The following is a 25,826-nucleotide window of genomic DNA, read 5'->3' as shown; positions in this document are numbered from 1 at the left end:
ACTCCAGACATTCTAGCACACTCCAGACATTCTAGCACACTCCATAACCGGTGAGACAGTGACTACAGATTTAAAAATACTCCCAATGAAATACGATCAGGATGTCAGCGAAATCTGAATAAAAACTAGGTTATGACTACGAAAAATATACATTTTTAAGCTGAACAATTTAATTTATTTATCTTTCAAACAGATATTGTACTAATTGGTATTTTATATAAATATGTATTTAATAATGTATAAATACATTTTTATAGTAAAATTTGGCATACTTTGATACCAAATGCGAGAAAAAGGAACTCCCTACTATAGTAGTGCTTGGCCTCTTGCCCCACCCCCCCATGAAAATTTTCGTTCCTACGCCCTGCAGACAACTGTATTTTTCTGACGGTGATAAGTCGTCTTGTCTTGTCTTGGGATAAGTCTTCTGGCCTTGGAGTTGGGGCTTGGCCAAAATGTGTCTTAATTTCTGGATTCTAAGGACATGACAGATTCCTTCCTTGGCCCCTCGCACAGGCTCAACGTTAATGGCTGCTTGTCAGCTATAAAGACCATGTAGCTATGCTCAGAGCCGTAACTAGACTTTTTGGGTGCCCTGTGCCAGAAAGAGCATTGGCGCGCCCCCCCCCCCCATTATTTTTCAAATGGTGACATAAGAAACGCATCTGAAAAAGGGCCATGGCCTCATGGGGAAGGGCCAGAGAAGAGATAGGCCAGGGGTATGCAGTCAGGAAGCCAGCGGACCTAATCCCGACAGCTGGCTTCCCGGCTGTCATATCCCGGCAACCAGTGGCGGGCTGGGCCCCGGGGGGCAGGGTGCCATGTGACGGAGTCCGGTCAGCGCTACACTGACTAACACACAGCTGCCTCCTCCGGCAGCTGTGTGTTTGTTTGGATCAGCAGCCAATGAGAGTCTGTCAGACTCTCATTAGCTGTTGCTGCGCCCACTACAGGAGCCTCTCCATCTTCCGGCTCCCGCAGTGGGCAATGGGAGAGGCGTCATGACGTCTCTCCCATAATGCAGAGCGGCCCGGCCCGGGAAGGACAGACGGAGTAGCGGATGGCGACGGCGGGAGAGGGGATTCAGGTGTCTTCTTTTTTTTTTTATTACGTGTCTCTACTGGGGGATGGGCGGGCACTACAAGGGGGAGGCTACTGCTGGGGGCACTACAAGGGGGGACTACTACTGCTACTGCTGGGGGCATTACAAGGGGGGAACTACTACTACTGGGGGCAATACAAGGGGGGGACTACTACTACTGGGGGCAATACAAGAGGGGACTACTACTACTGGGGGCGCTGCAAGGGGGGAACCACTACTGGAGGCACTGCAAGGGGGGGACTACTACTACTGGGGGCAGTACAATGGGGGGACTACTACAACTGGGGACACTACAAGGGGGGGCTACTACAAAGGGGGAACCACTACTGGGGGCACTACAAGAGGGGGGGGACTACTACTGGGGGCACTAGAATGGGGAGATCACTACTGGGGGCACTACAGGGGGGGGACTACAAGGGGGGGCCACTACTGGCAGCACTGCAAGATGGAGACCACTACTGGGGATTATTACTGGGGGCACTTCAAGGGGGGGACTACTACTACTAGGGGCACTACAAGGGGAGGGGACAACTACTAGGGGCACTGCATAGGGAGGAGGGGACTACTACTAGGGGCACTACATAGGGGGGAGGGGACTACCACTGGGGGCACTGCATCGAGGGACCACTGCTGGGGGCTCTATAAAAAGGGAAATACTGGGGGTACTGCATAGGGGGGAGACTACAACTGGGGCCACTATTTAAGGGGCACTGCATAAGGGTTACCACTATTGGGGGCACTGCATGGGGGGGGTGGACTGCTACTGGGGGCACTATATAAGAGGCACTGCATAGGGGGTACCACTACTGGGAACACTATATAAGGGGCTTACTACTGGGGGCACAAGGGGCACTGTATAAGGGGCACTGCATAAGGGGGATCACTACTGGGGGCACTACTGGAGGCCTGCATAAGGGGGTCCTCTCCTGGGGCACAGGGGGGCACTGCATATGGGCACCACGACGGGGCTGCCCCAAATTTTTATTTTTACTTTACATTAATCTCGCCTCCTCCCTGGAACACTTGAGGCAGGGGGTGGGGGGGCACTGTAGCACGCACGTTCTTTGGGCACCCTGGCTACACGCTACTCCTCTGCCAGGGCCGCCTGCATGCATTTGCCCCAGGCTAAAAGTTGCCAGCCAGCACCTGCCGGCAAGGGTCTAAAGGCAGGCGTCGATATGCGACGCTTGTCATCAGACATACGCCGGGAGCGCGACGTCCGGCATCCCGAAAGAAGGGACGCTGAGAGCGGATAGCCGAGGAGGGGGGGGAGTGTTAGGTTTAGGGTTCCGGGGGGGGGGGGACTTAGGGTTAGGCACCCCCCCGGGAGGTTAGGTTTAGGCTAGGGGAAGGGGGGGTTAGGTTTAGGCACTTAGAGGGTGGGATTAGGGTTAGGTACTGGGGGGAAAGGTTAGGGTTAGGCACCCCTAAGGGAGGGTTAGCAACCGCGCAAGCAGGGGGGGGTTCCGATTACCTAGAAACCCCCCTGCCCGCCACTCCATCGCAGCCCAGCTTAACAATAATTTTTTTTTTGGTCTAAAACATGTGAGCCGGCAACTGTCCCTGGCTGAGCTGCCTGCAGGGGGAGCTGCAGCACTTGCGCACAGCTCCTCCCGGGCAGTTCCCATAGGGCACCGCACACCGGCATTGTGGGAGGCTGAGACATCGGCGCCTGCTGCGTGACAGTGACCGGCGCTCTCTCTCAGGGCCGCAGCACAGGTGGGTGTGTATAGGCTTTGTCAGTGTGTGTGTGTGTGTCAGTCTCTGTATGTGTGTATAGGCTTTGTCAGTGTGTATGTGAGTAGGCTTTGTCAGTGTGTCAGTCTCTGTGTGTGTGTGTATATGCTTTGTCAGTGCAGTGTGTGTATAGGCTCTGTCAGTGCAGTGTGTGTATAGGCTCTGTCAGTGCGTGTGTGTGTATAGGCTCTGTCAGTGCGTGTGTGTGTATAGGCTTTGTCAGTGCGTGTGTGTGTATAGGCTTTGTCAGTGCAGTGTGTGTCAGTGTGTGCGTGTATATGTCACAGTGTATGTTTGCGGTGCCGCCTTTTTATTTCTTCAAGGAGCTGAAAAGCTCCATATAAATATAGTCAAGGAGAATCCAAATAAAAAAGTTCAAAACGCGGGGTGCAGATCCTAATTAAGTAGACTGCTCAGTCTTGAACATACAATCACATACAGGCAGCGCTCCTCAGATACTCAATAATCCAAGCTTGTTAATCTATTACTGTGCAACGTTTCAGATGCAATTATTACATATTTCGTCAAGGCATTGATGAAATATGTAATAAATTCATCTGAAACGTTGCACGGTAATGGATTAACAAGCTTGGATTATTGAGTATTGATTATTGAGTACCCGAGGAGCGCTGCCTGTATGTGGTTAGATTTTTTTCCATTGGTTTTGTAACCAAGTATTGGAAACCCCCCTTTCAAAATCCTACGTTTGCCACTAGTTAGGGGGTAGAAATTGGTTAGTATATACTTACCTTTTAACGATCAGTATTTCCTCCTCTGCCGAGATGCCGCTGTCGGGATTCCAACCGCCGGGCATGGGTCCGGCGGTAAATCATACCGATTCCAGGCCAGGAGATGCTGGGGATAAAAGAAGAGAAAGCTACAAGTGAGAATGATAAACAGAAAACTGACAGGCCCAAACCGCGCTCTTGCCCTGCGGTGCCGTGTGCCATGGCACAGGTCGCACTACCCTAGTTACGGCCCTGGCTATACTCCTGCGCTTTTATAAATTCCCAGCATTGTTGACATTATTACCATTGAGAGGACCTTCTTGCGTTTCTGTTCTAGCAGCCCTGGCTATAACTTTGAATGTTTTTTTTTTCCCCTTTCTGTCTTGAATTCACCAGTTATTAGGACTACGGAGACCCCATCAAGGGGGGGTGTCGGGTTGCTAGATGGAAGCTGGCTGCATCAGCTGTGGCACAGTGCAACATTGCGCTGTTTACATTCATTTGCAGGCTGTTACACCTAGGTTTATGGTAGGGTGGCATGTGCTGGCGGAGGTGCTGGCCTACTATAACCACGGCTCTAGTTAGGGCAGAGGTTCCCAAACTCAAACCTCAAGGCATCTAAACTGTCCAGATTTTAAGGATACCCGTAATAGAGCCCAGATGGTGAATCAAATTCATTGAGGTACTAAGTCATCTGTCCTCAAGCATGGATGTCCTTAAACCTGGACTATTTGGGGTGTCTTGAGGACTGAGGGCCTGATTCAGACCCGCTCATAGCGCTCGCAAGCGGGTCGATGGCTGGGCAGTGTTTCACTCGCTGCGGGACTCGCCCTGTTTTGTAGGCGTGCAGGGAGGTGGCTGGACAAACAGAGGCATTCCTGAAGGAGCGCCTGCCGTTTGTGGGCGGCCCTACTGACATCACTAGTGATGTCAGTAGTGAATTTCCTCCTGTATTAGAGCAGGAAGTTCACTGGGGCTTGCAGTGGACGAGACCCCACGACAAGGGTCTTTTCGCAAGCCCGATGGTCGCGATAATTTCGATCATCGCCAGGCCGCCCGCTAAAACTGTGGGTGGTCACCCACAGCTTAGCGAGCGGCCTGGAGGCCAGAGGAAAAAAAAAAAACGGCCCGCCCTGATTCAGAGCGAACGCTCGCCAATAGCGAGCGCCTCTGAATCAGGGCCCGAGTTTGGAAGCCACTGAGTTCGGGGTTGGTTAGTTCTCTCCTCTCCTTGAAAGCTACATGAAATGTGTGGGCTGCAGGGATATGTATGAGCTTACTGCACAGCAATTCCCTAGGAGGTGGTTACATCACTGTCATATAAGGGGTTTCGGATGTATAAATGGCTGTTACCACTGTGCGCAGGTGATTGGTACAATTTAGATATATAGGGGGTATATTATACTAAAGTACGGGTTTATAGAAGTGGAGATGTTGCCCTTAGCAGCCAATCAGATTCTAGCTATTATCTTCTAGAAGGTGCTAGATGAATAAGTAGAATCTGGTTGCTATGGGCAACATCTCCACTTCTAAAAAACTGCACTTTAGTATAATATACCCCATAGTGTATTACATATAGTTTATACATGTACACACACATACAAATACAGGTTCCATTATACTCCAGATATTGCAATATTTGTAATTAACATTGATTATAAATACAGCTTGGAGTATTCCTAGTGTATATGTGGTCACTTGATACCACTCGCACCCCAGACCCAGTAGTAGAGCGTGCAGTGGAACAGTGCTCAGTTCACCCACGCACACCTACTAACACTGCCGTGTAAAGTCCCACAGCCAGTAATTAGCGGCATAATCAGCAGTGGTAGGGATCACCGGGACAGCTGTCCTCCTCCGCACCAGAGCGATATTGAATTGCTGCGGTAAGATGGCATGTAACGTCGCATTGCGCAGCAAGTCTGAGACCAAAGTATCAGGGCATATTGAGGGGTATGCCTCAATGAATCAGTGTCGCCTGTAATTAGACCTATGTCTGGGAGCCCGACGCCCTGCATACTGATCGAAGGTGAGGCGGGGAGGGTTAGGTTAGGGTTAGGCACCCCCCTTGGGCGGGTTAGGTTAGGGGAAGGGGGGGGTTAGAGGGTTAGAGTTAGGCACCCCCGTGGGGCGGGGTTAGGCACCCCGCCCCCCCCCCCAGGAGACTTAGGTTTAGGCTGCGGAGAAGGTGGGGTTAGGTTTAGGCACTAGGGGGGGAGGTTAGGGTTAAGCACCCCTAAAGGAGGGTTAGGGTAGGGGGTAGGGTTAGGTGTACTTACCTAAATTAGCGATCGGGATCTTCACCCCTGACGTGCTTCCGCTGTCGGGATTACATACTAATTAGGTTTCTTGAGTACATAGAAATGACCTCTAACAGGCGAGTTACATCTAAAAGAAAACTTCTGCGAACATCCATCCAAATGGATGTTCTGACCCTGGCTCTGTATAGCACATATTAGTATAAATGTATTATTATTTTTATTACTATTGTGATATTACTCTGCATATTTATGCATTTTTTATTTTATATTACAGATTGCTAGCGTAACCTGTTTACGACATTGATTTAAGGATGCCGGAATTACTTGATACAGGCAAGTTTAAATTATTTTGTGAAAATGGAAAGATGTTATTTTGCATGAATGAAAATTGACAGAGATGACTTGTGTTCTAGGGACGGCTACAATAGACAAGCAGCGCGTCCTGCAGATCACCGAGCGCCTACAGAGGAGACTGAAAGATGAAGGAGACCTCTCCCACCATGAGAAGCTGTGCATCTTGCGGGATACATTGGCGAGCCCCTTGTTCAATCAGATACTGACTGTGCAGCAGTCAATTAAGCAACTGAAAGAGCAGGTGAGTGTAACATCCCTTGATGGAACTTTTGCTGGTGTAGGTAAAGACTCGCTAGTTGAACAGCAATGCTGTATGTCTGTATTGGCCACCCGTCATGTCAATGTGATATTTGAGAAAGATCAATCCTGATTTGTAGATAACAGCCTGCTAAATGTTACCTAGCTTGTGTTCATGACATGTTGTCTTGTTTGATTAAAATATAAGCTCAGAGGCATGCTCGCACGGTGTGGGGATGTAGTCTGGAGCCCGACGGTCTAAATGCTGACCGCAAGCTTCCAGACTGCTTTATCCGGACTAGGGACAAATGACAGGCATCTAAATGTAGACGCCTGTAATTTGCCCAATGTCGGGAGACCGGCGCCCGGCATCCCGATCGAGCGCATGCTGGGCGCCACAGCAGACAGACGCGCGGGGGAGTTAGGTTTAGGTCTCCCGGGGGGGACTTAGGGTTAGGCTAGGGGGAGGGCGGATTAGGGTTAGGCTCCCCCCTGGGGGACTTAGGTTTAGGCAGCGGGGAAGGGGGGGTTAGGTTTAGGCACAGGGGGGGAGGTTCGGGTTAGGCACCCCTAAGGAGGGTTAGGGTTAGTGGGGTTAGGTTAGGTTAGTAAATACTTACCTTTAGGACGATCGGGATTTCCTCCGTTGTCGGGCAGCCGCTGTCGGGAATTGAACTGCCGGCCATGCGTCCGGCGGTAATACATATCACACCCACGGTGTGACCCTAATGTCGGGTCCTGATGGCTTCACCCCGCAGTCGGGCCCTTCTGGCTTTGCTTTACTGTTTACCCCTTGTAATTACACTAAGCTTTTATAGTAGAGGGCTCTTTTATGGAATCCGATCCTCTAACTGCCGCCACTGGCATCTAATGGACTCCCTGGAATGTCGTGTGACCCAGCATTCTGTAACAATGGATTTTAAATCTGCTCAGAGTGGGCACTGGTCAGGTTCTCAGAGGGGAACTGAAGGATGATCAATTAACTTCTGGAGCAGCGCAAGTGTCTTTGGTGTGTGAGAGGACATGGTGGTCTTGTTCTAATGGCAAGTGATGATGTTGAGCGGGTTAATGACGAATGGGAATGATTATAGGGGATTAATGGAAAATATGGGTATAAAAGGAGCTTAATGATGTTATGGGGGATTAATGGTGGATGGAGAGGGTAAATTAATGATGAAGGATAATGAGTGAGTTACTGAAGGATGATTAAAGGGGTTTCATGGAAAATAATGATGAAAGGGACTCAGACTGAAGATAAGGTGTCAACTGAGGAGGATAAGGGCTTATTGACGAGATTATGTTCCCAAATAAAAATAAATAATAAAATGACTAATAATTGGGTGTACACCCTAATGAACTGGCCACGCCTGTCATGTGCACGCTCCAATGTTGGCTTATAGAGAACAAAGTATTTCAAATAATTCTTATAAAGCTATTCAGTATGTTGGGGACCGTAAGACGTTACAGTATCTCTCCCCGTACAGCAGAGAGTGCGGCAGCTCGCGGTCATTGTCTCTCAGTCCGTTCCATCCCCACCTACCCTCATATTGTGCACTGTAGCTTCTCTCCCCGAACTGTCCTTGCTAACGGGAGCTGACAATCTACTGTAGCTTTGTTACAGACCCTGGGCCCCTTTGAATCGTGGTAATTGCTAACCCTGTTATGTCCTTCATAAATCTAATGCAAAATCGTCTTGCTTCTGGACTTTGAATGTGGAGCGCATTATCCTTGTGAGATAGTAAAGCCTAATTTACCACGTGCCGCTGGTCTCGGGCAGCAAGTAAAATCCCACTTGTTTTAAAATTTATCTTTTTTTTTTTTTTTTTTTTTTTTCATATATACTGAAATTTATGTATCTTTGCAATTAGTAGCTATTTTATTAAAATCGACTTATGTGAATTTGCCGGCCCTTAATTTTCTTTTTGTCAAGCGAAGTGCAGAAATATAGTTGTTTTTTTTTTTTTAAATTAATTTGGCCGGGATGAATCTTATTTCTCCAGCTGTACCGCATGCCAGCTGACCGCTCTGCAGAATTTGATTTCACGAAGAAAGGCTTATTGGTGTTTGAAGCCGACTCCTCTGCCTACTTTGGAGACAAGAGCAGCCCTTTGTCCTTTAACAACTTTGGAACGTCGCAATTTCCTCTCGTCAACCCCAACTTGAGTGGAGATGAATTCAACAGAAAAATTCAACAGATGTCCGAGGTGAGTGTAAGTCGCCCCACGTGTCAGAGAATAAAAAGGAAATAAACAAAAACACTCGGTCCTAACATGCACAGCTTTTTGTTTTTTAATTGCATGCTATGTGCTTCGTTAACTGTGTGCTAGTTTTTAGAAATGTCCCTCATTATCTTTTAGCTTTATTTCTTAATCCACTGTATTATTGCACTGAGAGAGGATGCAGGGGACTAACATTGGGGCCCTATGCAAAAAAAAAAAAATGGAAGCCAGCCCCAGGCTATGCCACGTTGATCACACTATACCTGGGAGACCTACAATGTGCAGTCCCCGTGTCATAATAGAATATAGATCCCAGTTAATTAGCAGGGGGTGGAATTCCCTGGGAAATTAGACCCACAAAACCCTGCACCCTTGACATTCGGGTGTGTCAGAGCTCTCCCTGTAGGTGACGTTATGGTGGTGTACATTTGTCCTCACACATCTAGCCCGAATACGCCATGTGGCACGAGATGCCTAACTCGAATGAGTCGCCAGGTCCTGTGCGCCTCTGCTAGCACCGGGCGCCTTTTTCTCCATAAAAGCAACTTAGTCGCAACGCGATGCACCAAGACGCTTTGCTGATTACTTTGATATGTGACATTTGTATATCTGTGTGCGACTGAGTCTGTATATGGGAGACTGCGCTGAGTAATGTGATATGTGACACCTGTATATCTGTGTGCGATTGAGTCTGTAAATGAAGCACAACGGAACTTGGCAAGGAAAAAGTTGCGTCTGCTGCATTGTAGCACTACGTATACAGATGCATTGTCTCAGTTGCACACGTATATACAAGTGGCGCATATCAAATTAATTAGCAGAGTCTCCTGGTGTGATCTACTACAGCACATTGCGACTAAGATGCATTTTCTGGCAGAAAAGACGGCTGGTGCTAGCAGAGTCGCTCAGGACCTGGCGCGGCAAGAATAACTATTTAGCGCGTTTGCAGCAAGAATGTATGAGGACACATCTGTAGGTACTGTTGTGGAACTAGAAGTCCCAGCAGAAAGCCCTGGTATCCATTGGCTGCTTGGGCAAGCCAGTGCTTGTAGAGTTGAAATTTTTCCTCTCCAGTATGTTCCTCTAACTAGTCCGTTTCTGCAGGGTACATGCTTGCCCCTACTGTACATAACTTGCACGCCCTGGAAGTGGTTAACCTTAAATCCTGGCATAGTCCTGTACCTGCATATTAAGAGCTGTCTTAGCAGCATTGTAAGCCCTGGGCAAAGCAATGCACTGGGACCCCGACCCACCCATACACAGGAAGAAAAAGGTAAACTGTCAATTAAATTAAACTTTTTGATTTATTGGTATTTTCAATTAAGTCAATGTTCAAACATATAAAATCATGATGTAAAGCGAGAATTATGGACTCAACCTTCCTCTTCTCTTCTCCAGCTTGCAGTGCAGTTCCTTAATCCGGCTCTGTGGCTGCAGGATGGGAGGCAGGTAGAGAATGATGTCTGGCCACTCTGATTGTGAGTAATTCACAATCAGACCATCCGGGGAGCCTGCCTGCCGGCTACCCTATGCACGTAGCAAGTGGCTGCACACTCCATGTCATACTTTCCTACTTTTGAAAACTAGTTTCAGGGAGATTATATTCAGTAATAGAATACGCCAATACTGTCACCCAGTGCAACTCCTCCTCCTCTGTCACCCAGCGGAGCTCCTCCTCCTCCTCCTCTGTCACCCAGCGGAGCTCCTCCTCCTCTTCCTCCTCCTCTGTCACCCAGCGCAGCTCCTCCTCCTCCTCCTCCTCCTCGTCTGTCACCCAGCGCAGCTCCTCCTCCTCCTCGTCTGTCACCCAGCGCAGCTCCTCCTCTTCCTCCTCGTCTGTCACCCAGCGCAGCTCCTCCTCCTCGTCTGTCACCCAGCGCAGCTCTTCCTCCTCCTCGTCTGTCACCCAGCGCAGCTCCTCCTCCTCCTCCTCTTCCTCCTCGTCTGTCACCCAGCGCAGCTCCTCCTCCTCCTCCTCTTCCTCCTCGTCTGTCACCCAGCGCAGCTCCTCCTCCTCCTCCTCCTCCTCTTCCTCCTCGTCTGTCACCCAGCGCAGCTCCTCCTCCTCTTCCTCCTCGTCTGTCACCCAGCGCAGCTCCTCCTCCTCGTCTGTCACCCAGCGCAGCTCCTCCTCCTCTTCCTCCTCGTCTGTCACCCAGCGCAGCTCCTCCTCGTCTGTCACCCAGCGCAGCTCCTCCTCCTCCTCCTCCTCGTCGTCTGTCACCCAGCGCAGCTCCTCCTCCTCCTCCTCCTCGTCTGTCACCCAGCGCAGCTCCTCCTCCTCCTCCTCCTCGTCTGTCACCCAGCGCAGCTCCTCCTCCTCCTCCTCGTCTGTCACCCAGCGCAGCTCCTCCTCCTCCTCCTCGTCTGTCACCCAGCGCAGCTCCTCCTCCTCCTCCTCGTCTGTCACCCAGCGCAGCTCCTCCTCCTCGTCTGTCACCCAGCGCAGCTCCTCCTCCTCGTCTGTCACCCAGCGCAGCTCCTCCTCCTCGTCTGTCACCCAGCGCAGCTCCTCCTCCTCGTCTGTCACCCAGCGCAGCTCCTCCTCCTCGTCTGTCACCCAGCGCAGCTCCTCCTCCTCGTCTGTCACCCAGCGCAGCTCCTCCTCCTCGTCTGTCACCCAGCGCAGCTCCTCCTCCTCGTCTGTCACCCAGCGCAGCTCCTCCTCCTCGTCTGTCACCCAGCGCAGCTCCTCCTCCTCGTCTGTCACCCAGCGCAGCTCCTCCTCCTCGTCTGTCACCCAGCGCAGCTCCTCCTCCTCGTCTGTCACCCAGCGCAGCTCCTCCTCCTCGTCTGTCACCCAGCGCAGCTCCTCCTCCTCGTCTGTCACCCAGCGCAGCTCCTCCTCCTCGTCTGTCACCCAGCGCAGCTCCTCCTCCTCGTCTGTCACCCAGCGCAGCTCCTCCTCCTCGTCTGTCACCCAGCGCAGCTCCTCCTCCTCGTCTGTCACCCAGCGCAGCTCCTCCTCCTCGTCTGTCACCCAGCGCAGCTCCTCCTCCTCGTCTGTCACCCAGCGCAGCTCCTCCTCCTCGTCTGTCACCCAGCGCAGCTCCTCCTCCTCCTCGTCTGTCACCCAGCGCAGCTCCTCCTCCTCCTCGTCTGTCACCCAGCGCAGCTCCTCCTCCTCCTCGTCTGTCACCCAGCGCAGCTCCTCCTCCTCCTCGTCTGTCACCCAGCGCAGCTCCTCCTCCTCCTCGTCTGTCACCCAGCGCAGCTCCTCCTCCTCCTCGTCTGTCACCCAGCGCAGCTCCTCCTCCTCCTCGTCTGTCACCCAGCGCAGCTCCTCCTCCTCCTCGTCTGTCACCCAGCGCAGCTCCTCCTCCTCCTCGTCTGTCACCCAGCGCAGCTCCTCCTCCTCCTCGTCTGTCACCCAGCGCAGCTCCTCCTCCTCCTCGTCTGTCACCCAGCGCAGCTCCTCCTCCTCCTCGTCTGTCACCCAGCGCAGCTCCTCCTCCTCCTCGTCTGTCACCCAGCGCAGCTCCTCCTCCTCCTCGTCTGTCACCCAGCGCAGCTCCTCCTCCTCCTCGTCTGTCACCCAGCGCAGCTCCTCCTCCTCCTCGTCTGTCACCCAGCGCAGCTCCTCCTCCTCCTCGTCTGTCACCCAGCGCAGCTCCTCCTCCTCGTCTGTCACCCAGCGCAGCTCCTCCTCCTCCTCGTCTGTCACCCAGCGCAGCTCCTCCTCCTCCTCGTCTGTCACCCAGCGCAGCTCCTCCTCCTCCTCGTCTGTCACCCAGCGCAGCTCCTCCTCCTCCTCGTCTGTCACCCAGCGCAGCTCCTCCTCCTCCTCGTCTGTCACCCAGCGCAGCTCCTCCTCCTCCTCGTCTGTCACCCAGCGCAGCTCCTCCTCCTCCTCGTCTGTCACCCAGCGCAGCTCCTCCTCCTCCTCGTCTGTCACCCAGCGCAGCTCCTCCTCCTCCTCGTCTGTCACCCAGCGCAGCTCCTCCTCCTCCTCGTCTGTCACCCAGCGCAGCTCCTCCTCCTCCTCGTCTGTCACCCAGCGCAGCTCCTCCTCCTCCTCGTCTGTCACCCAGCGCAGCTCCTCCTCCTCCTCGTCTGTCACCCAGCGCAGCTCCTCCTCCTCCTCGTCTGTCACCCAGCGCAGCTCCTCCTCCTCCTCGTCTGTCACCCAGCGCAGCTCCTCCTCCTCCTCCTCCTCGTCTGTCACCCAGCGCAGCTCCTCCTCCTCCTCCTCCTCGTCTGTCACCCAGCGCAGCTCCTCCTCCTCCTCCTCCTCGTCTGTCACCCAGCGCAGCTCCTCCTCCTCCTCCTCCTCGTCTGTCACCCAGCGCAGCTCCTCCTCCTCCTCCTCCTCGTCTGTCACCCAGCGCAGCTCCTCCTCCTCCTCCTCCTCGTCTGTCACCCAGCGCAGCTCCTCCTCCTCCTCCTCCTCGTCTGTCACCCAGCGCAGCTCCTCCTCCTCCTCCTCCTCGTCTGTCACCCAGCGCAGCTCCTCCTCCTCCTCCTCCTCGTCTGTCACCCAGCGCAGCTCCTCCTCCTCCTCCTCCTCGTCTGTCACCCAGCGCAGCTCCTCCTCCTCCTCCTCCTCGTCTGTCACCCAGCGCAGCTCCTCCTCCTCCTCCTCCTCGTCTGTCACCCAGCGCAGCTCCTCCTCCTCCTCCTCCTCGTCTGTCACCCAGCGCAGCTCCTCCTCCTCCTCCTCCTCGTCTGTCACCCAGCGCAGCTCCTCCTCCTCCTCGTCTGTCACCCAGCGCAGCTCCTCCTCCTCCACCTCCTCGTCTGTCACCCAGCGCAGCTCCTCCTCCTCCTCCTCCTCGTCTGTCACCCAGCGCAGCTCCTCCTCCTCCTCCTCCTCGTCTGTCACCCAGCACCATTACAGCACCCTCCAATGGATGCCTTGCACTGGAATCGGCATTATGCCACTTACTCGACCCACTAGCTGAGATCCGTGTACCTGGAGGAGACGTTCAGTCTCTCCCCTCCATCTCGGGCCAAGTACCCTGTCAATGCCTCTCCTCCTGCGATGGGGCTGTTCGCACGTAAACCGCTCCCGGCTCCTCCCCCCTGTAATGACCCTAGTAACCCGCACACTCTGGTCCTTAGCGGCTGCATCTGCTCTGGGTGTCTCCCTCTTGGCCAGGCTCCTCCCTGTGATGACAACGGTAAACCCACTCTGGTTCTCAGCGGCTGCCTACAGGTAACGTTCTCTTGTCCAGACTGCGCCCCCCGACACATGCACAGTCTCTGTCCGGTTACTCGACGGGCAGTGGGGAGAAACCCGGGGGATTTCTTGAACTGTCCGGGGCAGCGGGAGACTTCACAGGGGATCGGGGGTCTCCCGCAGGATGCAGGAGGGTAGGCAACACTGCTCCATGTGGATGTCCCCGGCCCAGACTGCCCCTGCTGGAAGAGTTGCTGCTATTTCCTATGTGGCTAAAGGACCTCTGTGACGTAACCACCACGTGACCGCTGCAGGAGGCTGGACCGCTCCTGCGTTACCATCCACTAGGGCATAGAGGGGGAATAAATATTTGTGGCGAGCCACCGTGCCCAAAGCGTGGTGAGTGCAGCGAGCCCGCGAGGGGACACTTTTTTGGTCCCCCGTTAACATCCCTGCCCCTCCCCCTTTCAGGCCGGGTCACGTGGGTGTGACGTCACAGGTCCATCAGCCTTGTATAGTCTAGACCTAACCCTGCTGGAAGGCCCCTAGAATCGTGGGGCCCTGGGTAGCTGCCCATTTTGCCCTTATGTTAAGATGGCCCTGGGTCCAAGTCTATTTTTTTTGGCAATGTTCTCCAGCCTTCTATCTGGAATGCTGACATTTGTACAAATGAGGCATAAACTTGGTGCATGTGGTGATTGAGGTTTACTGATAAACAGGACATTAGAGCTTGCAAAAAGAAAGTGCCAGTTTCTATTCATGAATTGCAAAGGTTGGGTTTACTTATTTAAGTTTTGATCAACAAGATGAATGACTGCCGCCTACAGTGTTTGATGTTCTGCATAGTACACAGTTCTGTCGCAATCTTTGAACTTGGTTAAATGATCCGTATTTAGTGCATGATGTATATTGGATGTCATTTACACTAAAAAATAGCCGCACAGATATACACCGATCAGCCATAACAATAAAACCACTGACAAGTGAAGTGTATAACATTGATTATCTCGTTACAATGCCACCTGTCAAAGGGAAGGATATATTGGGCAGCAAGTGAACATTCAGTTCTTTAGGATGATGCGTTTGAAGCAGGAAGAATGGGCAAGCGTCAGGATCTGAGCGACTTTGACAAGCGTACGGGACAAATTCACATTTAAAAAAAAATAAAATTGCTAAAACACTTCTACATATAAATTGACTTCACATGAAGAAAACAAAAACTATTATCCACTTCGGAGATAAATTACCGGTCAGCCAATCAGAAGTTGTCAGGGTGTGCGGTTGTGTGCCATCCTCTTAATTGTTTATTTACATCAGCCTTTAGGCACCAACGAATGATACCGCTGATTACAGACCTGTATGATTCTCTGTAGTGGTACACATTTATTCGCAGTTACACGCCCTTACTGTACTCTGCATACGCCAGTCCGCTCCATCCCGCCTCTCCAATAACATTCAGGCGCAACTGTCAGATTTACGCTTATATTTTTCATCTTCTTTATGCATTTTATCTGCATACACGTGTTCTCTGTGCTCACACAGAGCCAGGCAGTTTGACTGTTTTAGGCTACGCAAGCTAGCATAAGTCTAACTGCGCATCAACCCCTTAATATATAACTGTAAAATCTTTAACTTATTCCAAATTACTTTCTGACTGCTTTTGTATCTATATCCCCTTGATGACGGGCCTAAAAGCATCTGGCTAGTCAAAAGTACTGTTATAATGCAGCGGGTGGCGTCCCCATGGTTGGCCATCCTTTATCCAGACACAATGAGCCATTGGGCAGCTCTGATAGTAATGAGTCGCAATAACCAGCTCGTTAGAGCCTGAATGTGGTCATTGAAATGTTATCTGTAAACAAATTCGCATACACTGGTATAAGAATTCTCCCTGAGTATCAGCCTAGTATAACGGCTGATTAATGGCTCGATACATCGGAAATGCAGCAAATGACTGTGATTATGTACATGGCAACTCAGGGTGATTATGAGTCAGACACAGGGAAAGCACCGGGCGCAAATCTCTCTGCGTATGCATCCGAGTTGCACTGTACATGCGTTCTGATAGCTACCGCCTGGGGGGGCGCAAATCTTATTTGCATGGAGATCCATGCAATTTTGATGGGCGTTTCTGGGTAGTAACTAGGGAGAGGCTAACGGGCACGAGTGTATTGGTTTCGGAGACTGACACCGATGGCCATAGTCCTTCAGACATTCTGTGCCTGCCATGCAAAGGTGCAATGTCCGATGGTTCACTGATAATGCGTCTATATACGGAAAATGACAAATTTGTGCCGTTGCCTGGTGGACATCTCATTAGGACGACCATCAGCTGCGGCATTCACATAAAGTCACAGTAGCCGCTGCAACAAAAGTCGTCTGGTATCCTGTACCCAATGACACTGGTACCCTTCTAACAGTGTATTGCATTCCAACTGTGCATTAGAAAAAGAGCACATATGTAATATACCTACACATGTGAAGAGCTGGTCATCTGTAACAATACTGTACTATGAGCTGAAAGCTTACCATTGGTGTTTAGACTAGCAGTACGACAGGAAAACTGAGGGAGGAAAAAGTGCGCAGCGAGGGGGTGATTCAGTTGTTGTGCGGGTGGCTATTTTTGTTAGGGCACCTGACGGAGCAATTCAATTGTTGCTCCGTTCAGGTGTGATAGGTGCCAGCATTTCTACTCTCAACCTCAGGAGGGTGCAAGCAAAAATGTGCGATAAACCCGTGGACTTTAGACCAGGATAATTAGTGGGCGCACAGAACAAGTGAACTGCAACGCTGCCTGGGCAACAATTGAATCTTTCCCAGAGAGTTCTCTATTCATGCTGTAATACTATAGGTATCGTCCATGCAACATATCGATTACAAATTATTGAGACTCTGGGGCCTATTCATCATCGAAGGCTGTATGGCCTCCGATGAGGAAGTTTAGAAGTCGCTGCGAGGGCTACTTTTAGTACCCAACTCGCAGCTGGGGAAGCCTGACACCGGAGCAATTCATCATTGCTCCGGTGAGGGGACAAATGCTCCGAAAAGCAGTTGTCCCCGTGGAAAGTATCGCAGCTACTTCTGTAGCTGCGTTACTTACCTGCTCCCCATGTCACGCATGCGCACAGCCGCCGGGGAGCTGGTGAGGAGGTGGTGGAGGGATCCGCTCGGATCCCTCTTCGCATCCCCGAAACTCCTTCCCATAGGAAGGAGCTGGGATCCCAGAACAAGCGTCGTCTGAAAATGGCGCTTGTTCTCGGCAGCAGACTCCGAAAACAGTTTGCTGAATATGAGGGGTCCATGATGAATGGCCCAGTAACTTAAAAATGTGGTAACTAGAGTTTCCACATGGTTACCGGGCCATTTATCGTTTGAATAGGCCCGGGGTGCTGCCTTGTAATGTGCTGGTTTCAGGCAAACCTTCTTTTAGGAGTACAGTAATTGTAATTCGGCTAAAGGGAAAACTAGCACTGGAGTGTAATCTTAGAGGCAAGCTTCTTATTATGAGACTGGGTCATACTTGCCTACTTTAGAAAAAGTATTTCAGGGAGATTGTGAAAGCAGCACCTACGAGCGCGTGTTAAAATGGGCGTGTACTGCTACATCTGGGGGCGTGTCATAAAATTGATTTATATCCACATGTAAATGAGCCCCAAAGCTGTTAGTAAGATCTACTTGTTGATGAAAATATACTGATACTTCTCAGAAAATGCCTGTAGCAGTAGGGATCATTGTGCCTTATACCCAATGCAGGGAAATTATACTAATGATCCCATTTGAATGTATATATATGTTTTTTCTTTTATAGAACAGTATCATAATGGGGGTAAGGTGAAATGAGGGAGATTGCTGCTATTTCAGGGAGTCTCCCTGACAATGAGGGAGGGTTGGAAAGTATGGGCTGGGTTATAGCAAGCTCTTGAAGTAGCATGGTAAGGCACAGACAGCCGTTTGTGTATTAATTGCTGTCCTGTGTTGTTTTGTGCCCCCAATTGAAATTCCTTAGATAATGAAGCCCATTTTAGTGGGATAAAAAAAAAAAATTCCTGTCATTTCTGGAATACGCAAGCCAAAAGTTCATTATTCAAAACAAAAACAAAAATCCCAACGAGAACATATGCATTTGACAAACGGCAGTTAATTCAGTCTCCATTTAAGCAGGAACCTATAGTACAACTTATTTAGCCGGAGAATGAAGTGTGAAAATAGTCCTGAAATTCCCTGAGGTTTTCAGGCACCGAGCGGGGGCGAAGCGGTCTCTCTATTCACTGAAAGTAATGAAGTGAGATCCTCTGCAGAATTAATTTATTATCAAAGTGCTGAGTTTGTTCTGTCTTACAGGATATAAATTTCTCAGAGTTCCCCAGTCTCTCCGGAGCAGATTGAACGTGTTGGCAGAGACATCAGCTCACACAAATCAAAATTCTATTTTGTTTTTTTGTTTTTCATTAGGGCAGGCAAATAGAATATATAGATATAGAAAAACCTTCCGTGGGAGGCCTTGGGTTTAGTGTGGTCGCAGTGAAGAATCCCAGCGTGGGGAAAGTTGGCGTATTTATCAGAGGGGTCCAAGCAGGAAGCCTCGCAGACAGGTAAGATTTAAATACTTTACTTTATTTTCTTCCCATCTTTCAAATCGGTTTTCAGTGCTTTCTTGTTTATGTAATAGAGGGTAGGCCCATAATTTACAAAATCTAAACCGTCAACGATAGAAAACGTATTGGAGTCTAATTGGCCGGGGGTGGGGGGAGCTATGTTCTGTGACTGAGGCATTCAGTTACATTATTTTTCTGTAACGTTGGTAATTATGTGCTGGGTCAGGTAAGGCCACATCTTTTCACACTGGTCATTGATACCAGATGGCGTAATACATATTTATGGCATAAAGCGACTGAAACAGGCATTATTAACCTGCATGCATTCAGAATGATTTGCATCTGTAGGTGTCCGTTTTTTGTACTTAATGAGGCACCGAGCTTTATGCTCACAGGTGAATGTCTACCTTCACAATTTATTCAATAAATGGAAGCATGTGTTCTTTATTGGGTAAACGTGAGAACTTATTGCAGGTCATGGTAGAGTTTTAAATCATCTTCGCACAGCGGGTTTTACCAGTGTATAAATACGGCCTCCGTGATGGCACTAGCTGCAGTGAATTCATAGGTGGTATTGTCATGAATGCTGGTTCTAGAGCACATAAAAAAAATGTTGTGTGGTTACCATGGCAACCACAGTCGCATGAAAAGATGTAGCGAGGTCTTAGAATACACATAGCATAAATACAATACCCTTCTCTCCTTCTGCCATCATGTGACTACCGTGGAGCTTGGTGACTGACTGGCTCAGATTGAGGGCCGTATTCAGTCAGCGGCGATACTATCGTCTGATTGTCGGACGATTGTATCGCACATTCATAGTAAAAAACAGGAGAAAAGTTTTCTCCATCTCAGACCTGGAGAAAAAAAAAAGAAAAATCCCTATTTTTGCCTAAAAATGTGGGTATTTCTTTCAGAACCCTTTGTACCCCCCCCCCCCCCCCCCAATGATAAATTACCACAATTTCTTTTTGTAAGTTGTGTACTTCGTTGAAAAATAGGCAAGAGCGAATCTTTGGCGGGAAAAAAAAAAACCCGTTGAAAATGGGTTTAAAGTATTGGGTCTGGTTTTTCGGGGGAGCTGTATGGAAGCGACAAGTGTATTAAACATCGCACGTGGCCACAGCAGGCGTTATTTATACGGTTTTAAAAACTAAAGCAAAATAAAACCCAGCAAGTATCATTTTCAGGGATGGAAGGCTTAAGGAGAATGACCAGATATTGGCAATTAACTACACCCCGTTGGACATGAATGTCTCGCACCAGGAGGCTATAACCTTACTCCAACAGTCATCGGGAAACATACATTTGGTTGTTGCAAAACAGCCGGTGCCAATCGCTCCTCAGAGCCAAGCTTATCAGCTGGATGACCAGGTACGTCCCATTCCCTTCTATAGTTATACTGCATTGGGGGTGTTGGTATTTTAGTTTTTTTTTATGATTAAAGCTGTGTGTCGGAGCATGGTTCGGATAGTATAGATGTGTAATCAACCATAGCAGCCAACACGTGATTAGCTCTGATCAGTCAAGAACAAGTTACTTTAAAACCTACCCCCTTCACCCTCAGTAGCCCTATCTTCCTGTGATTGCTTACATCTCCATTTGATGAAAGGGCTTTGCCACTGATAACTGGAGGGTAACTGGTGCCGGTGGCCGTGTGACCTTTTGTGCTTCAACTATTATTTACCGTATATACTCGAGTATAAGTCGACCCGAATATACGCCGAGGTACCTACTTTTACCACAAAAAACTGGGAAAACTTATTGACTCGAGTATAAGCCTAGGATGGGAAATGCAGCAGCTGGTAGTGCCCTCAGTAGTAATCCCCCCCCCCCCTTTTAGTGCCCCCATTGGTAATCCCCCACTGGTAGTGACCCCTGTATTCCCCCCCCTCCCCCCAGTAGAGAGAGACGTATTAAGAATAAAAAAAATAAATCACTCACCTGAAACCCCCGCTCCTGGTCCTGCCGCTAACAGCTCCTCTGGCCGCTTTGCATTATGGGAGAGACGTCATTACTCATGACGTCTCTCCCATTACCCACTGCGGGAGCGGGAAGATGGCTCCCGCAGTGGGAGCAGCAACAGCCGATGTGAGTCTGACAGAGTCTCAGCGGCTGCTGATTACAACAAACACACAGCTGCCGGCTCCAGCGGCTGTGTGTTTGTGCTGTGTAGCGCTGACCGAACTCCGTCCGGTCAGCGCTACACTTCACTCGAGTATAAGCCGAGGGGGCTTATACTTATACAAAAAAATGTGCTGAAAAACTCGGCTTATACTCGAGTATATACGGTAATTTGTTTTGAAGCGGCTCTGAGCACCTGAACAGGGGTATTCAATATGGGAGCGATAACATCGTTTTTGCGTTAATATCGGAGGTATGACGTCATTAACGCAGGTTTTACTTTTACACCGTATTCAATTTCAAAGACTTATCGCAGTTTTGAAGAGTCTTTGATAAAAAACGGGGATAACTTTTCACCATTGAATAGGTGGCGAAAAAAAGTGCAGAATTGGGATTTAGGGGTGCAGGCTTAAAAAACATAGCCTGCACCCCTGAGATTGACATTTAAAAAAGAACTGTGTCAAAAAAAGTAAAAAAAAAAAAAAATAGGGACACCCCAAAAAATTAATTTAAAAATTGGGGTGAAAAAAAAAAAAAGGGAAAAAATTGTTTAACAATAGGGAAATAGGTTCAGGGCTATTCTGCAAGTATGCGGCAGGTGTTTTCTAGAATAGAATTATAGCGGCAGGTGCACAAATGCAGAATTTTTGAAAACTTACTTTAGGGACATCAGACTATGCTAGTACCCATTTTCATGTACCCCAAATTTGATGGGACCACTTAAAAAAACAAAAAAAATAACCTAAGTGCTCTTCTGCATCACTTCTTCAATGTCGGGAAAAACACCTGCTGCGGCTATTTAAATCCCCGACTTTTACAGGCTAAAACGGGAGTACCCATAGTGTTCCCCCATGTTTTTACTACTTTAGGGAGGTCTTACAATTTTTTTAAGGAAAAATTCGTAACTTTACGCAAATCCAACTTCGGAGTTTCCCGTTTTCGTTAATTTTATATTGAATACGGGGATAAGCGTGAGCGCGCCCGATACTTTAACGCAGGTAAAAACTCCGATATGAAACGTTAACTTCGACAGTGAAGTTAACTTTTCATATTGAATACCCCTCTAAGTATTCAGTCTTCATATGCTGCTTGTCCCCCATTATAAGGTGCTGGTGAATAGAAAAACCAGTTATATCTTTTGTAATGCTGATTCTTTCAGGAGAGGAGTCAGCTGAGAGGCAGTGACCTGTCCAGTCATGTGATTGAGTAAGGACAGGGCTGCCTGTTACAGGGGCAGTGACATGATGTGAGGAGGGGAATGGAGGCAGCATGAAGTCACAGGCTGAGAGTTATATAGTGGAAGGAGCAGGGTCCCCCAGCAGCACAGAGAATATCAGGAGATGAGTGATATGTTAGTGAGGACAGGGCTGCATGTGACAGGGGCAGTGACATGATGTGAGGAGGGGAATGGAGGCAGCAGGAAGCCACAGGCTGAGAGTTATATAGTGGAAGGAGCAGGTCCCACCAGCAGCACAGAGTATATCAGGAGATGAGTGATATGTTAGTGAGGACAGGGCTGCATGTGACAGGGGCAGTGACATGATGTGAGGAGGGGAATGGAGGCAGCAGGAAGCCACAGGCTGAGAGTTATATAGTGGAAGGAGCAGGTCCCACCAGCAGCACAGAGTATATCAGGAGATGAGTGATATGTTAGTGAGGACAGGGCTGCATGTGACAGGGGCAGTGACATGATGTGAGGAAGGGAATGGAGGCAGCAGGAAGATACAGACTGAGAGTTACTGTATATCGTGGAAGGAGCACATCCTGTCACACGGGAAGCTCTAGTATCATGAGCATATCTGAAGGGTCATGTATCCAAATAAATAATTAGAAATTGTATTTTAAATTTGCTTATGTATTTGTAAATGCTACTAGAAACTTTCATACTAAATGGTTCTTTCATGTAATATGCTACTCAGGGGCTAGTTAGAGTGAAAGGTGTTTTGTTGATAAGTGTTTGGGTTCTTTATTCTTTTTAATGTTACAAGATGCATTTTATAATTTTTTTATCCTCCTGTCCACCAAGACAATGGTGCTTATGGACCATCTATACTTTTTAATTTACTTTGGTAGTGACACAGTCTCCTCCCTCTAATTTGAATATTGGTGCCACTGGCATTAGCCATAAATTGCCAACCGCTGGGAGAATTTTTAAAAAGAAAAGACTATGGGCTCTATTTATTAACATTATTTTTACTAAAATAAAGTGAAAAAGGGTGTTTTCACACCCTTTTCACATTATTTTAGTTTCACCTGTAGTTATTACAGGGCAATTGGAGTAGAATTAGTAAAACTCTACTCCAACCCCTAGTATCACTTTTATTTTTAGTAAAGCAGATCGCATTTCCCATAATTGTAATCGGAAATGTGATCTGACCAGAGTTACTAAAAATAAATTGTAAAAAAATACCGGGGGAAGCCCTGTGATAATAACACCACCTGGAGGTGGCGTTATCCAGGGTCTCCCCCGGTTACCGGGCTCCCACTCTGCTCTAACGGGGAGAGCAGAGGCGGGAGCCGGTACCAGTAATCAGCTATGTGGTCTAAACAGACCGCAAGCTGATTGCCGTAAAAAAAAGAAAAAAAAAATTTAAACTTTTTTTTTTACTTACCTGAATCCAGGGACCGGTGATTGGGCCTCCGGTGATGGCTCCTCTCCGGTCAGCTGGTCTCCCATAGTGCACTGCGGCCCGGTCATCAGGTGATCGGGTCCCAGTGCAGTATGGGAGATCACCTGATCGGGAAGCCCGGAGAAGATCACCGGAGGCCAGGAGGATGCAGGTAAGTGTAATGAAGGGAGGGGAGGTCGCGTGGGTCCGTGATCGCGGGGGGCGGGGCTTAGCGTCGGTGGGGGGTAGCAGGGACGGTGGATCGGCGCATGCGCGGGCTCTTAGTTGCGGTATTTTTTCGAAAATACCGCGACTAGAGTGCGGATGGGATCCGCAGGGACAGAGCTTTATCACAAGCTCTGTCCCTGCAAGGGATATATAGTAAATCCCTGTGATATTGCCTGAATTCGCAATGCGAATTCACTCGGTAATATCACACTACAATCCGCATTCAATATGCGGATTGTAGTAAATAGAGCCCTATGTGCTGCATATAGATGCATTAGGATTGTCGGGTACACGAGAATAAATATAGGGGATGCAGTCATATTGCCGGCGGACAGAATGCTGGGCATCGATATACCGACGCCAGAATCTCGACGCCCGGCAATATGCCGATATCCCGAAGGTGAACAGGATACCGACATCTGCATCTCGAAGCACTGCAATCGCGATCGTCCAGACGGGTAAGTAGTGAATGTGTTCTCCGGAAAGGGGGGGTTAGGTTTAGCCATCCCCGGGAGGAGATTAAGGTTTGGCACCCCCCCCCCCGGGAAGAGTAAGGTTTAAGGTGCGGGGAGGAGGGGTTCAGATTAGGCACCCTGGGGGGGGAGGTTAGGCAACCCTAAGGGAGGGTTAGTGTTAGGGGTGGGTAGGTTAGAGTACTTACCTACCGCTCTCGGCATTCTGTACCATGCGGCCTTCCACTGTTGGGATTTCAGTCGGCATATCATACCATTTCCTAAATATAGTACTATGTGGCTCCGTTCCTCTTTATACCAAAGCTTCTATGTTGGAGGAAGTGATGTCTGGCTCCAGCGTCCGATACTTTCCTCTGTAGTTAACTATGGCCTAACTCGGCATGTGAATAATTGCAGCCCATCAGAGCAAGGCTAATCTGATCAGCGGCCTCCGTCGCAAGTGCTCTGTAGACGAACAGCATATGTAGATTTTAAATATAGGCTATTATTAAACTGGGCAACTGCTATTGTTCATTAGATGGGAACCATATGGGAGGACGGCAGGCTTTCCCTAGAAACCCTTCAAGGCAGATCACTCCCATTCTGCTCATTCATGTGCTCTGCTTGAAAATGCTGTAAATCTAAGAAATACAATTATAATAAGAATTATTTTGATTCTGTAGCACGGTCAGTCCTGTCCATGTTTTCATGGGATAGTGAGTGTCTGCTGATGTATTAAACATTTGGAATTTGTTTAAAATAAAAACCTGTCTTTGTGTTTTACGAATTGCAGATCTGCTGGGGCCACGTGGAAGATATTGAGCTCATTAACGATGGATCAGGATTAGGATTCGGGATTGTTAGCGGAAAAGCCAGCGGTGTAATTGTCAGAACAATTGTACCCGGGGGACTGGCCGATCGGGTAATTTATCTTCCCATTTTCTATAATGTTTATTGCACAGTGAATAATTAGGATTATATAAACAGTATGTGCATGAAAATACCTTGAAATACATAAACTCACAACGGATTGAGGCTCGTTAGACATTTCTTTTTAATCCGCCCCCCCCTGTGTATTGGGCGATAAGATCTGGCACACAGTCCAAGTTCCAATACATTTTAAAAATGTTTGATGGGCAGGTCCGGATTAAGGTTTATGGGGGGGCCCCGGGGCAACAAACTTGTGGAGGCCCTACCAATAAAGTTGTCAAAATGATATGCTGTTCAAAAGTATAATGTGTAACTGCTCCCAGCACCTCAAGTGTATTGAAACTCCAGTTCACATTATGCCACCACAGTGCCATCCATGCTTGTGATCCATGCTTGTAATGTAGCTGTGTGTGGCGGCTTCTGGACAACTGCCCCGGTCGCCCTGTTATTTACCCTGCACTGTCAATTGGATTAAGGCAGTGGCGTGTGTGTGTGTATCCCGCGGTGTTATCCGCTGCGGGGAGGGATGGCCACGTGGCCTCACTGCCTGAACCCCCCATGGCCCCGTGCTTCTAACAGGGGTGTGGGAGCAGAGTGCTGCACTTAATACTACAGTGCAGCTCTCTGCTCCTGTCACTGACGGGGAGTCTGCACCTTGTTGTCATCCCTCGGCAGTTGACACCTGGGTGCGGCCCTTGTGAGGCCACTGGGTTGAGGTCAGGGTTGGGTGCAGGCCAGTCAAGGTCTTCCACACAAACCGCAGCATTTTATGATTGACCTCACTTTGTGCACGGGGACATTGTCATGGTGTACCAAAAAGGGCTTTCCCAAAACGGTTTCTGTAGAAGCATAGTCTTTAGAAGTCCTGAAAGATAGTCCCAGATCGTCATTCCTCCCCAGGGCCGTAGCTAGGGTAGTACTTGTTGCTTGTAGCTTCCTCTTATTTCATCTCCTGGCCTCTCCTATATCTTCCCTGGTCCTTCCCCATGAGGCCATGGCCCTTTTTTGGGTGCATTATGTCCCTTTGAAAAATTAAGGGGGCGCCGATGCTCTTTCTGGCACAGGGCACCAAAAAGTCTAGTTATGGCTCTGTTCCTCCCTCCACCAAACTTTACAGTTTGTCTTACGCAT

General features: G+C 49.3%; 1 protein-coding gene across 2 annotated transcripts in view; it reads left to right on the top strand.

Moving 5' to 3' along the window:
- The window catches only part of LOC148505699 (inaD-like protein), a 319,407-nt gene that overhangs the window by 3,839 nt on the left and 289,742 nt on the right, over window positions 1–25,826 (top strand). For both annotated transcript variants that reach the window (XM_088447870.1, XM_088447869.1), the window contains exons 2-7: window positions 6,103–6,161; window positions 6,242–6,423; window positions 8,420–8,623; window positions 18,210–18,349; window positions 19,543–19,726; window positions 24,559–24,687. In XM_088447870.1, the coding sequence (XP_088303996.1) occupies window positions 6,140–6,161; window positions 6,242–6,423; window positions 8,420–8,623; window positions 18,210–18,349; window positions 19,543–19,726; window positions 24,559–24,687 (861 nt within the window). In that variant the 5' untranslated portion in view covers window positions 6,103–6,139. The remainder of the gene's footprint in view (window positions 1–6,102; window positions 6,162–6,241; window positions 6,424–8,419; window positions 8,624–18,209; window positions 18,350–19,542; window positions 19,727–24,558; window positions 24,688–25,826) is intronic.

This window comes from Taudactylus pleione, unplaced genomic scaffold (genome assembly GCF_031769625.1).
Source record: "Taudactylus pleione unplaced genomic scaffold, aTauple2 ptg000442l, whole genome shotgun sequence".
Classification (NCBI taxonomy): domain Eukaryota; kingdom Metazoa; phylum Chordata; class Amphibia; order Anura; family Myobatrachidae; genus Taudactylus; species Taudactylus pleione.
The sequence above is the reverse complement of the archived record's forward strand: the minus strand, read 5'-3'. Positions and strand labels throughout refer to the sequence as shown.